The sequence below is a fragment of the Tasmannia lanceolata genome, unplaced genomic scaffold (assembly GCF_043159265.1).
Source record: "Tasmannia lanceolata isolate RefF3 unplaced genomic scaffold, GAP_Taslan_0.1 ptg000003l, whole genome shotgun sequence".
Classification (NCBI taxonomy): Eukaryota; Viridiplantae; Streptophyta; class Magnoliopsida; order Canellales; family Winteraceae; genus Tasmannia; species Tasmannia lanceolata.
Window position 1 is genome coordinate 7232528 of NW_027518680.1, and position 12354 is coordinate 7244881.

At 37.2% G+C, this 12354-nt stretch overlaps 1 protein-coding gene across 3 annotated transcripts; it reads right to left on the bottom strand.

The window, feature by feature from the left end:
• Positions 1-693: 693 nt before the first annotated feature.
• Positions 694-12327, bottom strand: LOC143860674 (dehydrogenase FPY6-like). Of its 3 annotated transcripts, none has more exons than XM_077371455.1 (13): positions 12281-12327; positions 9027-9168; positions 8378-8518; positions 6536-6584; positions 6167-6184; positions 5657-5772; positions 5449-5562; positions 3400-3450; positions 2098-2186; positions 1926-1998; positions 1711-1788; positions 1408-1518; positions 694-1064 (listed from the first exon to the last, which is right to left on the bottom strand). In XM_077371455.1, the coding sequence occupies exons 2-13, from the start codon at positions 9144-9146 to the stop codon at positions 945-947; spliced, it is 1080 nt and encodes a 359-aa protein (XP_077227570.1). In that variant the 5' UTR covers positions 9147-9168; positions 12281-12327; the 3' UTR covers positions 694-944. The 3 variants fall into 3 exon arrangements, with proteins under 3 accessions (XP_077227570.1, XP_077227576.1, XP_077227561.1); XM_077371461.1 differs by lacking the exon at positions 12281-12327 and adding an exon at positions 10835-10974 and having other exon boundaries at positions 5530-5562; XM_077371446.1 differs by lacking the exon at positions 12281-12327 and adding an exon at positions 10835-10974 and having other exon boundaries at positions 695-1064.
• Between the last annotated feature and the right edge of the window lie 27 nt (positions 12328-12354).

A 12354-nucleotide genomic window follows, 5' to 3' on the forward strand; every position in this document is an offset into this window, starting at 1 on the left:
GATTTTGCCAAGTTAAAAAATTGTCTATAAAAGAAAAGGGGACCAATATCTGCACGACTATGTTTTGATAATGACACAACTTAGTCTAAACTTAAGTAATTGGCTGTTAAGAGTTTTTGGGAATTGCAATAGCTTTCAAAAGCTAGTTAAAAAAGTATAAAACATGGACCTGCAGTAATCAATCCCTACGCTTTGTTTGGTTGCTCAAAGGTGGCAGGGAGATTAGTAGAAGAAGTCAAAGGGAAGTAGACAAGCGTGGAAGATGCGTAGAAGATTAGTGGAAGAGTGGTAAGTAGTGTTTGGTTGGGGGACAATCCTCTAGAATATTAGTGGAAGATGTAGAGGTGTCATTACCAATATAGAGGCTTGTAGAGAGAGAGAGAGAGAGAGAGAGGGGGGGGGGGACATTTCCGCCACATAGATGCCACGCAGGAAAAAAGCCAATCACGATGTATCAGACATGTTTATGCATGAGTGCTTTCCATTAAGACTGATACCGCTAACCTCAGAGATAAAAAACCATTCTTCTTTCTGCAGCATCTTTCTGTGTGACAGTCCTGCTTCAGCTTCGACCCACAGTAGTGTGTCCTCATCGGCATACCCATTGGCTGACCTGTTCATATGTTGGAATTTTGGGGATAGCTTCTCCGCTAGATTGCAGGGTTCCAAATTTGAAATGAATATCAGTCTAAATTCACAAATGGAATCAAACACGCCACCTGTTTTGGGTCTAACTTTCGTATATCTTTTTCTTTTTCAGAAGATAATATTCCTCTTATTCTTTCATATGGCAACAATAAAGTCATGATTAGACAGAAACATAGATGAATATTAAAAGATTGATGCATGTGCCTTTGATCTGATGATGGAATTAATATTCACTACATATGGACTTGAAGTAGAAAATTGGTGTACATCGGACCCCTGGGGGTTCTTGCAAAGGTTTAGACTGTTTTGACATGAACTTGGGCTCCGTGCTTCTTACCAGATTCAAGCATTGCTTCTACAACAGCGAGATCTCGGGTTGCTTCAATGAAGGAACTGCGTGGTTCAGCTTCACCATCCTGTTCAAGGCATTCAAATCAAATGTCAGTGAGAATCTTTGCTAAACTAATCTGAAACCACATGAAAAAAACTCATTAATTTTAAAGTACTTTGGTAAGTGATAATTTGGGACTATCACGGTCATTTAAAAGCATATGGCCCCATGAATCAAAGTATTTGTGACAAGGTCAACCCATTTTCCAAAAACTCCTTTTTTTAAGAATTTTACACTCACATGAACTAATTAATATCAACATATAACTGTATAACAATGTCAGCAGCAAGTTGGTTTTTCACTAGAATTGGAAAGATTTAAGGCACACCACATGAAAAGTGCAAGTTTATTTCAAAACATTATGTTACCTTACGGGTGGCAAGCGAAATGTCATTAATGAAAGCTTTTAATTCTTCGTCCAACCCAGATGATGGAGAGAAGCTTCTTTCCCAATGGCCGTTGGCTTTACAAAATGATACCTGAAGTGACATCACAAGAGATTGCGACAAAATTATCATTTCTCTAAAGAACTCCAGTAAGACTCGAATGCTACTCAAGCAATGACAGGATTTTCATTCCAACATTAAAAATAGATGTTTCAGTAATTCCTATCTGTAGAACCAAACAATGCATAAGAAAATGCAATACTAAACAGCTGAAATCTATTTTACCATGTAGCCATACATCCCATTTATCGTCACTTGTTCAACTTGCAATGTACCCTGTGAGCCAACAACTCTCCAGTATATCTAAAAACACCAAACCCATAGGATGGTCAACAAGTGCAACTTTAGAAGCTTATGTCGTGCAAAAATCACATATTAATTTTATCTGGGTGCCAATGTCATTAATATAGGGTTTTGAGGAAAATTTATCACTTTAGCACCTTGTTTGGCACCTTGTTTGATCTAGAAGACAACGCCATTACGAACACACCTGCACAACCGTTCTCCAGTTGACTACACATAGGAAATGTCCACTATGTCACTTCTAGTGGGCTTTTAATGGCTTCAAAGCAATTTTGCTCAGGAAACTTAATAAATTCTTTAGAAACTTACAGAAGAGCACAAATGTTATCTGGCGTAGGCAAAGTCTTATCCACGTGAGAGGAAATAGCAGAAACTGCAGTAATCTCACACCCAATGATCTGTTTAAGTGTGACAGGAAAAATCAAATTCGACATGAAGAGAATTGTTCACAAGGATGTCAAACAAAACAGTGTACACGTAAAAAGCTTACCATTCTTACCTATCATCTCATGGTGTCAAACTATCGAATGTAGAATTAGTTAGATAGTAAGGAATTCAGCTATAATTGTAAAAGCTGCTGCATCTATTATTTTGAAAATCTTACAATTTACGACTCAAATCAAATATTATGGATTTCTATTAGAATCATATGGATTTCGATTTGAACACCATGATTGAATCTTAATTCGTAAGAATCTTGCAATTTTCGATTGAATCTTTTGATTTGATCGTAAATCATAGGATTCGTACTGTTCATGCGATTTATCCTAATTAGGTTTTGTATAAAAGAAAATAGGACTCTATTTTGAAATACCCTGTTTCTTTTTAGCATTAGAAGAAACATTCCAAAATCCTCTTGTGAGAAGGAAAAAGACATGGAAGGAGAAGTGAAGCAGTTTGAATGAATTGAACGAATCAAAAAACCCTTTCCCTCCTTCATCAAAGAGGAGATTGAACAAATCGAACTAGTTTGAACCCTACTGACTGTTACTGCACTATTCAACCAAATCATGACATAAATTATTCTTTTGTTGTGCTATACGGATGCAAATGCACAGTTTACAAAGAAATGCCTATAATCCACCAACAGAGATTGAGACAACTAATGCCCCCACGAAAATGGATTACACCTAATGTCTTCATGATAATGAAATGGTAACTGTTGTTCAAATAAAGTCCCCGTCATTATCCTGCCAATACAGATGAGGTCATACTAGAGCAAGTACTCCTAAAAGTTTCATGCAGTCTTACGCTTTTACATTGATGGCAAAACCCTTGGAGATTTTTGTATTTGTCAAAGGAAATGGTAGCTATATTTACTGATTCTTGGGAAAGTTCTTCACATCAGCTTAAGAATACAAATTACAATGCACATCGTATAATAAGCTTTTAAGCATCATATGCTTTATTATGCTGCCAAGAAGGGTCATCCACAGGACTATGACGACACTAGTTCATCAGCCCAAAACCCCATGGGTGGATATGCCATCATAAGTGCCAAAAGTAACTTGTCCAAAGCAATTGACAATAAAGCATGGCAATAACAAGGGAGCTTACAACCATTCAAAAAAGAAAAAAAAAAAAAAAAGAGATAAAAACAAGGGAGCTTACCATTCTTAATCCTGCAATGTAGCGTACCCCTAAATCTAGAATGAAACCTCCCTGCAAAATGGAAGCCTAGATTCAGCCATAGTCTCCACTTCGTATTAGTGATCACTTCAAAACAAAACATATTAAACATGGTGAGGAAGTCCTTAGTAATTAATCCAACCATTAAAGAATGACGTGGGAAACTGTTGCACTTCCAATTATAGTCACCCATAGTGGAAGAGTGTATGACATAACCCGAGATGCTCACAACGGCTTAAACATTGACTCATTCATGCACATTCCTGATATAATATAGGGAATAAATACATTGGAAAAATGTATCGGTTTAGCTAGTAAAGTCTAAATCTTCAAATAACTGCGTTGCTAAATTCTTGAACCAATGGAGTATAATTTGAGGTTTCTGAGAGTGGTTGTTTTAGGGCCATTCACGTCTGCAAGAATTCATTGATTGTCTTATTCATAATAAACTTTCGGTATATATTAATGTTCCTATTTTTTTTGTCTGCTATGCTACTGCTACCTGAAATCAGACCATCCAAACGTTAAGCATGCACAAAATTGGTGCAAAAACAATGCTAGTATCGATTGTGACTCTATTGTATACATTCAAAAATAAAATGTGACTATTTTGCATACTTGTATTTTACGACAACGTTATTCCAAATTTTAGCATAGTGTATGTTTCACTTGACCTTTTGTTTTTGAAGCTCTCCCATGCATGAAGAATAGACTCCTGACCTGTTGACGCTTCTTTGGTTACTTTTGTGGCTCAATGCCTAGGATCTCCATATCTGGTTTAGATATATGATCAGATGTGCACACTCATGGCTGAGTAATACCATTCTGGTGATAAACTAAAAAGTTTAATTTTATGCAAGGTGGTGGAATTGACTGCATTCAATCAAGACGCTTAGTAAGGAGTATGCAAATTCACACAGTTTTCATCGACTGCTCCCTCCTGACTTTGGTGATCTGTAAAGCTAAGTTTGGCTTAAATGACCAAAATGACTTCTTCATTCAGTCCGGCATCCCGTTCATAGCCTCCAAGGCATCCTTAATGTTGGGGTCAGGGGTTATGATCATTGAAGATTCCATGTAGAGTATGCCATTCTAAGCCACCTCAGCACCTCAACCCTCAGGCACAATGATTTGATGGGCTTAAGCACGATGACACTCAACAGCTCCTAAACTACCGTTCTCATCAACTCTATCGTAGAAAGATAGAGAACCATTGAATTTGGTGGCGATGAATACCTCTTGCAAAAATTGGGTTGTTCATGGTGAGAGCATATGGGAAGGTGTGATCTGAATGCAAGGCCAGGCCAGCGCTACGAGGGCTGCCAGGACCAGTGTGGAAGTGATGGATGGAGCAGGTTCCCATCTTTGACCCAGGGGTATGGGAGCTTTTGATCGATGTATGGAATGGCTTGGACATTCATGAAGGAACACCAACAAAGGAAGGGGGCTTCCATGCTTTGAACATTCATTTGGATGCGACTGCTCAATCTTTTGAGGGCTCAATCACAGTTTCCATAGTTAAAAGAGAATGTGAGATGCAATACGAGAAATAGAAGTGGGAATTGAGGGGTTATATGAAATAGAGAATGGAAGAAAGCCCCTCAATTGAGAATTCCATAATTCAAGCTAACAAGGACTGATTTGAATTACACGTTTTAGTGATTTATAGTTTTATAGGCATGATGTTTTATTCTTTTAGCTTTCATGTTAAGTTTTTGGAAAAGAAAATCACCTAAGTTTTATTTGAAACTTAAAATGATTTTTATTATTATTTTAAATACACGCCTTTGCAACTACTAAAAGGGGAAAATGCTTTTTCAGGAAAAAAATAATCAGCTAAATTCCAAGCATAGTCTTAATCAAGAGGAAGCATGCCGGAAGCGCTCTTCATAATCACCTAAATAGAAAATATGCACATTAATATTGAAGTCGGAAATGAGCAACATATGCAAATAACAATAGTAGATCTGCCAACCTTCACGACCCTCCAGACAATAATACTCAAATTCTATTATTGGACAAACCACATACTGTGAAATTTCGCCTCCAAGAGCTTGAGAAGTAAGGAATTGAACTTGTCCATGATGTTTCAACAATGAATTGGACACTCACCATATCGCCAATGTTCTTCACACGTTTCCTGGACTGAGGGATTCAGAAATGAAGTGATGGTTCATTATAAAAGCAATGAAGCCGAGAAGAACTATAACTTGAAATAAACAGAACCAAAGATATGCACCTCCACAAAAGCAGGCTCAAACCGATAATTTTCTCCGACAGCCCAGATTGGCTGATGAGAGATATTGGTGAAATATGATTTGTAGCACGACAGTGCAGATGTTGCCACAGTAACAACTATATAATTAACCAACACAAACGGTTTAGTCCATGATATTCATTAGCCCGTTTTTTGTTTAAATTTAAGCTTCAAACATGGATTTAAATATCAATTTCAGAATCAGCCGAAACCGAAAGCTCAGCTGAAATACTGAAATTTCGGCCGAAATACCAAAATTTTGGTCGAAATTGGGTAAAAAAACAAATTTCATTTTAATTTCAGTAATTTCGGGCGAAATCTTGGATTTTTTTAAAAAAAATTCATTTTAACAAAAATTCTGACAAAATTTGGTAAATTTCCGAAATTTAGGAGTTTGTTGATTTCAGTCCGAAATTTAGGATTTCGGTCAAAATTTAAAACCATGGCTTCAGACATGTATAATAAAGCAAAATGAAATTGAATGTAACTTACAGCCACCAGCTGGTTTCTCTTCAGATTCATCGAGCCAATCAAGCAATACAGTAGACAAATATAAATTAGAGTCGCGTTGATTACTTCTGTAAAGGAGAGAAATAGTGCAAAGCAAACTTTTCTGATGGCAGCAACCAAGAATGGCAATTTTATGGATGCAGCTATAAGCCTTGATAGTTGTATCATCACTAAATGGTTTTAAGGTCAAATTCCTTGAACTATAATAAGAATTCTATTTTAAGGAGAGTTTTTCATTTCAGTTCAGAAAATTCCAGTAGCAGAACTATCTGAACCTGCAGAAGTTTACGGGAACTGCCTTGAGAACGAGGGGGCAAAATCAGCCTTCTTTTTGAATGTTGTTAAAAATACCTTGAAGGACGTGCTTCCCGGCCTTTAGCATCTTAAGAGAAATACCAAGCTGCATACATAAGTTGATGTGTCAGGGGAACTTTGTTCCTACTGTGGAGCCCATCAAAATTTAACAGCTATGATGAAGACGTAGGATAGTAGAAAGGAAATTTTCAAAAATTATGGTTGCATTCTTTGAGCTTCTCATTCCCTGCATTTTAGAGTGGGTGAAACGGGCAGAAAAGTATCACTTGGAGCGATTCCTCTCCACTTACAAGAATTCAGTGGTTTTAGCTGCTTGGAAATCAAGATTCAGAGAAACGGACGAACAGGTTGGACGCCATGCTATTGGTACTCCATGTACCCCATGCTATTATTGTACTCGGTGTACCCCATGCTATTGGTACTCGGTGTACCCCACGCTATTGGTACTTCGCGTACCCAATGATATTTGGTACTTCACGTACCCCATGATATTTGGTACTTTATGTACCCCATGATTCCGTGTGGTAATCCAAAGCTATGCCATGGGATTGCTTAAGCCAGTTCATGTTTATGTTTAATCCCGTTCTGATTTCATCGGTTCTGCTATTACTGGGATTTCTGACTTAGCCTTCTGTGCATGCCCATGATTACTAAGGTTGTGCATTTTCATGTCCTGATCTGATTCAGCTTTGTTCTGGCTATGCCATGATACTACCTAGACCTATATTTGCCTATGCATGATTATGCTCAAATTCTTGATGACTCTATCGCTATTGAGGTTTCTAGAATTCTGTTCTGTGCCTACTATGATTACCAGGTGGTATATGATTATGTATGATCCAGAATGGTGTTACCCATCTGCCGAAAAGTAGAGTTTCGGGATGATGACTCTACAGAACTACACCCATTATTTCTTCTACGACTTGCCTCCATGTTTAGCTTTTCTATTCTTGCATGCTTAGACCCAACAAGGGTAGAGCTGTGTTATTTACCGGTTTTCGAGCACACGTGGATTATTTGCCAATTTTTACAGGTCCAGATTCTTGACTGCGCGTGGGACCTGAGGAGTCCGACAATCTTAAGCTTTGGGAGTTTTAGCTCGCTTAAGCACTAATTTATTTTCCGGTAAGAGTATTCATTAGATCTGGACAGTTTAAAATGGGTTGTAATAACTTGACTTGAGGTTATGAGCCAAACTTGATAGTTGATTTAGTTACACTATGAGACATTAACTGCTCTGATTCTCGATTAAAGTTTATTTTGGATGAATGGCTCGATGTTTCATGATAATGGAAAGCCTTGCATGTTTGTGAGGTTCCCCTTGCAGGCATGCGGTGCTGTCACGAGCCTGGCCGTGTTCTTGGTTCTGGGCGTGACACCTACAGTTGTACTTGTACAAGTCAATAAGTCATTGCCATATATTGATTATTGACGAAGGCCCATTTGAATTTTCATGTGTGTGTGTGTGTGTACATTCTATGATTTCAAATGTTATCACAAATATATTGTTTAGTAACCTCGTTCTTGGTTGGGTCTACTTGTTGCTATTGAGAACGAGCAGACATCCAGTCTGTGCCATATTTGTGAGCATTTATATGGTGGTCAAGTAGTTGATAAATTGTATTATCTCTAAAGTTCATCGGTGCTCAAGTTGAAAGTAAGATGTGACACAGCAGGTTATATAAAAAAGACCTTGTGAAACAGGAGATGATTACTTGAAAAGAATGGTTCTCCTATCTTTGGAGGGTGATTATGCCATGGAATGTGTACAAAGCTAAAAAAGATAGTTCATCATGATCGACCTAAGAAATGAAGAAAAGGAAAACCTCAAAGGAATAAAAAACTGTAGCAACAGTTGATTACTAGAGTTGATCAAACCTGAACATGTCCCGCAAGAACAATTGCAACTCCATGTATTGACTTATCTCGACTAATTTCATTAAGACCTTCGTCACCCCACTTACACTCTATCTCAGGGGAAAAATCGCGTGCAACTTCCATAGCCGTTCTGGCAGATTCCTAGATAAATGACACATGAAAATAAAATAAAAGGCATTCAACTACAAGATTGAACAAAAGATTCAGCAACAAACTGATAGAAAGTGAATAATGTTCTTATAAGGTGTTAATGCATAACCTAGTAGAAATCTTGTTTGTTTTTGTACAAAAGTTGGCTTACTCTCAAGGCATGTTGCATTCATCCCTGAACATTGGGAAAAGAAAATAGGCTGCTGGGCACACTCGTGACTTCTGGATTCCTATCTCAGACAAATATGATGCTTATAATAACTTTGGCTTTGATGGAAAACAGTATTTATTAAATTTGAACATTTTATCACTCCTAGTTTCATAATTAAATGACGTCAGAGAAAGCATTACCATTTCTGTTAGACTTTTGATAAGCTATTTGATAAGTACTAGTGTTGGAAATTCTACATACATAGTAATAGAGAAATGACTGCTTTGTTTGAAGCTCATCAAATTTACTCAATAAGATCAGAACCATAAGTACAATAACATCACATACCTCAGTATGGCTCCAAATTGTCTTAATAACCACGATATCGGCCATCTGTCTAAGAACAGGAATATAATGTGTGCGGGCACACATACCAGCCCCAAGTAGCGCAATCTGGGGAAGCGTCATCTCCGGTGCAGCCTGCTTCAACCTATTTTTTCCATGCTCAATTACCACATATTAGAAGCATAAAATTAGATTGTAAAATATAATCAAAATTTCCATTAGGCCATGTTTGGATACCCACAAGATTTAGGTTTGGATTTTTCACATTTGCAGTTGAGATTTGGAACTGGATCAGATCCTTAGAATTCTAAATCAGCTACAACAGCAAAAAACAAAAGGAAATGATTTCAGCACAACTATGTTTTGATACAAGACGCTCATGTATCTTGTCTTTTAGCATTTAATTGTCAGTAAGTGATTTTTGGGGGCCCTAAAACCCCTTTACAGCTCTTTAAATATAAAAGACAAGAAACATGAGCGTCTTGTATCAAAATATGTCTGTGTTGAAATCATTTCCAAAAAAAAAAATGATTTGCAAATCTGTTCTGCAAGACATTATTGGAAATCAATATTTGTGGCAATTATCTTCACCCTCGCTGCTCCTCGACCTTGCTGCAGCAACAGCAAGGCGTCCCTCCCTCTCATACAACATGAGCAAGAGGATGATTGATGAATTTTGTATCCAAAACTCAAATCCAAATCTAAATACAAAAACACGAGGTATCCAAACGTGGCCTTAAGGAATTAGAAAATAAAGACCCGTTCAAGGTAATTTCTAAACAAAACTGAATATGAAGATAACAACACAGAGATAGATCACATTTCATAGTCCACTTAACACTCAAACCAAAACAGATTTGACTAGGCCACCAACCAAATAAAGAAGAAGAAGAAGAAAGAAAGAAAGAACGAGGCTTGAGACTAAACTAGTGAGTGTTTTTGCTTGGTTGAAATGGAGTAAAAAAATACAAAGAAAATGATGCCACATATTTAACAAGAAGAAAAATAAAGTTTTATGGGAAGCATAAACCTAATTCGAACTTGACAATTGGTACCTGAAAGTTCAGATCCGATCAAATCCGAAGAAACGCGACACAATTCGATAAAATTGAAAGAACTCATGTACTAAAATTGCCAAAAATGCCAAAAAGTAAAAGAATCCCCAAATTATAGGAAAGTTAAGATCAGATCAGATCATTCATTCATAAAACTTTCAACCTCGAACTTTTATAAGCTAGGGCTTCCTCACGACTGCCTAAATTCTTCAACACTTCCTTAGATATCTATTGAAATCGTGATAAAACACCGTTCTATCAGAAAAGAAAATAGAGAAGAAGATGATAAAGAAAGGGAAAGAATGAGTTAATTCAACGAAACTCGACCTCCAATATGCAAATTGCACTAAATTTGATTATTCCTTGCTGAATTGCCATACAATATCCACATTATATAGGAGGAGCAAAATAAAGAAACATAAACCAGCAAAATATGAAAAGGAAACCCTAAATATGATAATAACTTAAATAAAGAAAATCGATTCTAACAATTCTTCTTCTTGTATTTCTGTTTGTAATTTACGATTACAAGAAAAGAAAACATGCATTTTCAAACGAAATTGCGAGTTCTATCATGTCTAGATCAAGGAAAAAACAAAGGGAAAAATCCTTCAAACTCACTATAGAAAATAAATGAGAGTTCCAACTTTCCAAATCCAAATTCAGAGATCGAATTACTAATCAGATGGTTTGAGAGATTTACTTTGATCAATCAAAGAAAACAACAAGTACGAAATCCAAGAAAAATGGCCGTACTTTTTGGGCTCACTCAGGGTGCGTTCGGCAACCTTTCTCTTCATTTTCCGTTTTCAGTTTCAGACGAGGGTGTAAAAATATATGTTGAGATCCAGGGGTGTTTTCGTCATTTTTGCTAATGGAAGCGCGGGAGGGTCTGTTATATTTCAAGAATGGTATGAAGACGCTTTGGCGTCTCCCTTCAGTGTAACTCGGCTGCAGGGAACGCCACGTCTCACTTCTTCTTCTTTTTTTAAATGACAAATTTGGAACGCCACGTCTCTTTGGAAGATGGGATATGAAGATATTATATGGGGAGATGATTTTTTCGCCCCTACCCCCTATAGGATAATACACCCCTTGTAAAGTGAATTGTGGGCAGACTTCAACGATTTTTTACGGCAAATCAGGTTAAAAGTGGGGTGTATTATCATAAGGGGGGCGAAAAAAATCATCTCCCTATTATATGGCGTGCAGATACACGCGGACAGTGGGGCCCATCTACTTGGATGATGTAACTCGGCTGCTGGGAACGCCACGTCTCTTAGGAAGATGGGATATGGAGATATTATATGGGGAAATGGTATTTTCGCACCACTATATGATAATACGCGCCCCTAATGTGAATTTGTGGCAGACTTCGACGCTTTTTTATGGCAAATCTGTCACGCCCCGAACCAAGGGCACGACAGGCACTATGTAATTGCAAAATAAATTTCACAAGCATGCAAGGCTTTCTGTTTTGAACATTCATATAATTCTAAAAGTTCATTTATAATACACCTGAGCAGTATTCAGAGCAACTAAACTATTCAAACTACACTAGTCTTTCTACGACTATACATACTCACCATCCACAAAATGACAAGAAGTCCACAATCAAATTTGGGTTCTGAATTTTTTTTATTAACCGCATATCAGCTTAAAAACCAGTAAGTAACATAATACAACTAAAACATGGTCTATGCGGTTTTTTAAACTAAGAACAAGTACAATTATCAAATCATAAACTACAGTTTACTGGGTATATATCACAGGATGCAAACTCAAATACTTTGCTATCACAATATTAAAATACTGATCATGCTATCGGAATAGGCAAAATATGAACATATGCTCATGTAATAGGCATGGTCCTCAACAAACACACTGCATTCTCGCAGTCTGATATCTGATACAAGTCGACATGGTCAATTATTTTACTTCCATTGACATAAGAGGGGCCAACGAATTTTTATCCCATTGGCGGGCTTACAAACACGTATCATCCATCATGAGCCAAACCATGAGTGGTATTCACAAATACCGACAAATGGCAATTACAAATATACCCAGCAATGCATAGAAAACAATTTACTATTACTGCTAGAAACAATTTATCACATCATGCTTAAACAGTACAAATTTTTATTGTCTTAATATGAAATGCACACACAGAACACGCTAAAGGTGCATCACATCACTTACCTGCCACGGCCTTTCCCTTCTCTTTTTGTGAGCCGTCACGCTCAACTACACCCCACATAAACAAAAACATAAAA